The sequence below is a fragment of the Salvia miltiorrhiza genome, chromosome 4, assembly GCF_028751815.1.
Source record: "Salvia miltiorrhiza cultivar Shanhuang (shh) chromosome 4, IMPLAD_Smil_shh, whole genome shotgun sequence".
NCBI lineage: Eukaryota > Viridiplantae > Streptophyta > Magnoliopsida > Lamiales > Lamiaceae > Salvia > Salvia miltiorrhiza.
In genome coordinates, this window is record NC_080390.1 from 12,673,938 (window position 1) to 12,678,965 (window position 5,028).

Here is a 5,028-nt window from a genome sequence, read left to right on the forward strand (position 1 = left end):
AGAAGATGACGAAGAATTTGACCCTGCGCTCGAGGTGGGCACTGCTTCTGATGCCTCTGAGGATTTATTAGACGACGATCTAATCGATTTCACGGAGATCGAGCGAGCAGGTTGGATCCGACAAAGTACAACACGTGACGGAGATCCGACAGCCGAGACCCGTGATCTAACTAATTGGTTAGTTCCCTTGATTCCAGTGGACGCCTCGGCTTCGCTGGTTGCTCGCGAGAGTGACCCTTCTAGAGTTGATGATCTGCAGAAAAATTCTTTTTACAACAGCAAAGACGACCTGATCATTGCTGTTGGTTTGTGGAACATGAAGCGAGGCACTGAGACAAAAGTTGTCCGCTCAGATCCGGGACGGGTCTATTTCTCGTGCAAGCACTCTGACAAGTGCAATTTTGATCTTCGTGTGTCTAGTCACGGCCGAGGGATGTGGAGAGTGCGTAAGTTGAAAGAGCATTCATGCGAAGGGGACTTGCGCACAGCTAAAAAAATCAAGGCGCACTCGAAGGTGGTTGCAGCGTATGTGGCAAACAGAATACGCGATGATGGAGAGGTCATTAAGCCAAAATCCATCATGGCTCCATCATGGCGGAGTTAGTACGCGATTTCGGCATCAAAATCAAATATGATGTCGCGCTGCGTGCAAGAAATCTCAGGATGGAGATGATATACGGTCGAGTTGATGATTCGTTCCTCCTGCTCCCAAGATATCTGTATGCCCTGAGGGAAGCGAATCCTGGCACCTTGATTGGTTTGGAAGTAGACATAGACTGTCGGTTCAAACATTTGTTTGTTGCTCTTGCGGCTTCCATCTCACCTTTCTACTTTCACCTTCGACCAGTGATTGTGGTTGACGGCACACACCTGAAGGGAAAAAATAGTGGCATTTTGTTTGTTGCTGTGGCAAAAGACGGAAACGAGGCAGTTTTTCCCTTGGCGATCGGTGTCGGTCCGATCGAGAATGATGAGTCGTGGAAGTGGTTTATGTCACATCTGAGACAAGCTTTCGGCGAGCCCGAGAACTTACTTATTGTATTTGATGCGCATGTCTCCATCGCTAATGTTGTGAAGAGCGAGTTTCCAAATGCTACTCACGGTATTTGCTACTACCACTTGTTGAACAAGATCAAGGGTTACAGGCCCGGTGTTGCTGAGCTTCTCTGCCAAGCTGCATACGCCTATGAGCAATCAAATTACACGCGTGCTATGTCAGCCATGGCTGCTCTGAAGCCAAAGGCGTACGAGAAGTTGTTGCGCGTAGGACCGGAGAAGTGGGCACGATCACAATGTCCTGTGTCCCGTTACAGTTTCCTTACATCCAATGCCGCCAAGAGTTTTAATGCACGTTTGTTGTGGGCCAGGTGTCTTCCCATCTGCTCGATGTTGGAGGCAATCAGATTAGTTATCGAGCAGTGGTTCAACGACAGGCTTGCGGCCGCACAAGAGAGCGATGAAAATCTGACTCCGGAGGCAAAACAGAAGCTCAGTGCAGAACTTGTAAAAAGTCGTCGTTACACAGCCAAGAGGACCACCGAGGGAAAATACAGGATTCGTGCGAGTGGTCGCCATTATATGGTTGACCTTCAAGAGCAGAGCTGTGAATGCAACGAATTCGACCTGGACCAGATGCCGTGTTCTCATGCGATTGCAGCCAGTACGTATGTCATTTCTATTCATGAACACAATTACCATTATTAAATGATCAATAAATATAATCGTTTGTTTTGCAGTGAGGCGAACGAGTCAGTGGAGGATTACGTGCACTCTTACTACTGGAGCAGTTCACTAGTTGACACATACTCTGGTGACGTTAATCACTTGCCTCCCATAGAGAATTGGAATATTCCTTTCGAAATTGCATCTAAGCTTGTTTTACCAAATCTCTCTCGGCGACAAGCTGGTCGTCCAAAGGAAACTCGAGTTCGATCCGCAAGTGAAAGGCCGACTCAAAGCACATCAACAGCGGAGGCATCAAGTAGTCGCAAGAAACGAGCACCCAAAACGTGTGGTCTCTGTGGCGGGTCTGGTCACACACGTCGATCGTGCAAGGGTACGGCCACCGATGTGTAGTTGTATTTATGATTAAATTTAACGATTTTCAATATGTTTTCAGTTGTACCATGTTTAAAACATACAAAATGAACTATCTGAAACATTATGATGCAGCCCAAGGTTCGTTGGTGCAAGACCCGGTGCATGTTCCTGTTGGTCCAGTTACAAGAGCTCGAGCCAAGAAGTTCAAGGAGAGCTTGATGATCTTAGTTGAAGAAGTTTGGAAGCAAGAGTTGATCAAGAAGCCAATTGGAGATTGTGGAGTTGGCGAATTGAGCCCGTGTTTGATTAATCTTATTACGTGCGAGTGGGCCGAAGTGTGAAAGACTTCAATTTTTATTTATTTAGCTTTATTTCGCAGCCCATTAGTTTAAATGCCTTGTTAATTTTCGGATTTTTAAAGTAAGGGCCTTGTTTGGCCTATTAGGGCTTATTTTTAAGTTGTTTCCTTATTAGACTAGGTTTAGTTTTGCCTATATATATGGCTGCTACATGTTGGACGAAAATCAGCCTACTTTTATCAATAAACTTGTGAGTTTTATTTCTCTCTTGAGAATTCCGAATTCCTCTTGATTATTCCAAGACGAATTCAATTATCGACGTAACGGCGAGTCAACCAACCCTCGTCGGGTGTCATTCAGCGTCCCCGAGTTGCTGCGTCAACTTCACGTTGGGGTTTAGGGATCCGTTCGCCTAAATCATTCCGTGGGTTAGATCCAGAGGTTTTGGGATTTCCATCCTTTCCGTTCAAGTTCAGTCTTCCGCGTGCGTTGTGTTCGATCGATCGACAAGGATCGTATCATTTGGCACCAGAGCCGCGTTGTGTTCAGTCTGTTAGGGTCCGAAAAAAAAAAATTATTGCAGCATCTTGTTCCTACAGTTCACTGGCATCGTATAGAGCCTTTTGGGGCCGTTTCTGCGTACATTTTTTCTGGTTTTTGATTATTTCTCGTTGTGTTTTCTGGAGTCCTTGGGTAGTATAGAGCCTTTCGGGGAAGTTTCTGCGTACACTTTTTCCGGTTTTCGATTATTTCTCGTTGTGTTTTCTGGAGTCCTTGGGTAGTATAGAGCGTTTTGAGCCTATTTCTGCGCAGTACTTTTTGGGTTGTTCAGTCTGCGTTTTTGGTTGTTTTCGTTTTCTTTTGGGGGTTTCCCACCCTTTTCGTGTCCGTTTAGTGTTGTTGGTGTGGTCTCTTGTGGGACGTTTCGTTGAGTGCTCTCGTTGAGACAGTTTGGCTAGCTCGTTGGTGCAGTTGGTTTTTGCGTTCAGTTGGTAGATTGAGGGAATTTGATTCCTTGAGAGAGAAATTGAGCGGAAAAAGGCAAGAGTGGTGAGACTATTAGAGGGAAAAAGCCGTGATTTGAGTGTGATACACGAGCGCTGAGTGATTTCATATTGAGTGATACACGAGTGTTTGTGAGGTGGTGAGGTCCTTTTATCTTGTTTCACTAACCGTTTCTTGTTTTTTTTTCTGTCTGTGTTAATATGTCTAAGAAAGATGAACAGGTTTTGAGCGATGGCCCTGTTATGGATCCACAGTTAAAACTCGTGGTGGAGGCACTTCGCTCAGAATTTGGCAAGATGCTACACTCAGAAATTGAGGGAGTGTACGACAAGATCGAACTGATGGAGCAGTCTCTTTCTCGAGAGACCAATTTCACACGAGGAGGCCGACGCGGGCGAGGAGGCCGTGGTGGTGGCGGAGGTCGATTCCACCGTCCGTATGAGGAGCATGTAGATGATACAGGATTTGAGGAAGAGGATGATGGCGGCAGAACGTGGCAGGATAACAATCTGGGCAACATCAAGATGAACGTTCCTCCCTTCCAAGGGAAGAATGACCCAGAATTGTATCTTGATTGGGAGAGAAAGGTGGAGCTTATGTTCGATTGCCACAACTATTCAGAGCTTAAGAAGGTGAAGTTGGCAGCAATTGAGTTCTCCGATTATGCACTTGTTTGGTGGGATCAGATGGTGACGAGTAGGAGGAGAAACAATGAGCCGCCTGTTTAGCCCTATTTTGTGATGAATTCGTGAGTCTTTTTGCTGTGCATTCGAGCATGCTTCGTGTATTTTTGCTCTATCTTTCACGTGCTCGATGATCGTTTTGGGTGTACTATTGTCGTGTGCAGGATTCATGAGTTATCAAGCATTTTCGGCAGCATTTGGAGCAATTTAGAAGTTCAGCGAAAGGATCCCACGGCGGCGCCGTCCCACGGCGGCCGCCGTCCACGGCGCCGCCGTTTCACGGCGGACGCCGCCAGCCATTTACCAGCCAAAGTCCCACAAATTCAAGAAAAGGCCGAAAGGGGGGACGGCGCCGCCGTCCCACGGCGGCCGCCGTCCCTGGGCAGATCCGACAGTTACGAAAATTGCTATAAAATCCGATTTTGAGGGTTTCATTGCCATCCGATTTTTCTCCCAGCCTCCACCTGCGATTTTATGCCTTTTCCCTTAGTTTAGGTAGATAGAAACATTTTAGATACTTGTGGATTCCGCTAGATCGTTGTTTTCATTGAATCGATTGTAAGTTCTTCATTTTGATTAGTTAATCTTTACAAGTTTTCTTGTTATTGCATTGCCTAGATAATCGAGCACTTAGATAATGATATTTGATTTATGCTTTTGATGTTTTTCATCGTCTAGATAATTATTTCTTTATGCGCCTAGATAAATGTTGCTTTACGTTTTTAGGTTATTTATCGCTTCTAGATTAATTAGCTTAGAACCCTAGTTATTATGCTTGATCTATTGCTTCATATTTATTTCTCGCCTAGATAATTTTACTGCTTCCTTTCTATTACGCGCTAGTTAATCGGAGAGAGTGTCAGACCCAGTTTCTGATTAGAGTGTTTAGGTTCCTTTCCTGTTTCCTGTGAGTAGCACGATCGAAGCCCTGCTACGCTTTCCTTGAGAGACGACTTGAGTCACCTTACCACCCTAGGACGACCTCGTATAAATTCGAGTCC

General features: G+C 45.6%; 1 protein-coding gene across 1 annotated transcript; it reads left to right on the forward strand.

Moving 5' to 3' along the window:
- The first annotated feature begins 663 nt into the window (after positions 1 to 663).
- Positions 664 to 1,795, forward strand: LOC131023017 (uncharacterized). Its single transcript, XM_057952554.1, has 3 exons — positions 664 to 1,038; positions 1,132 to 1,660; positions 1,737 to 1,795. The coding sequence occupies exons 1-3, from the start codon at positions 664 to 666 to the stop codon at positions 1,793 to 1,795; spliced, it is 963 nt and encodes a 320-aa protein (XP_057808537.1).
- Positions 1,796 to 5,028: the final 3,233 nt, after the last annotated feature.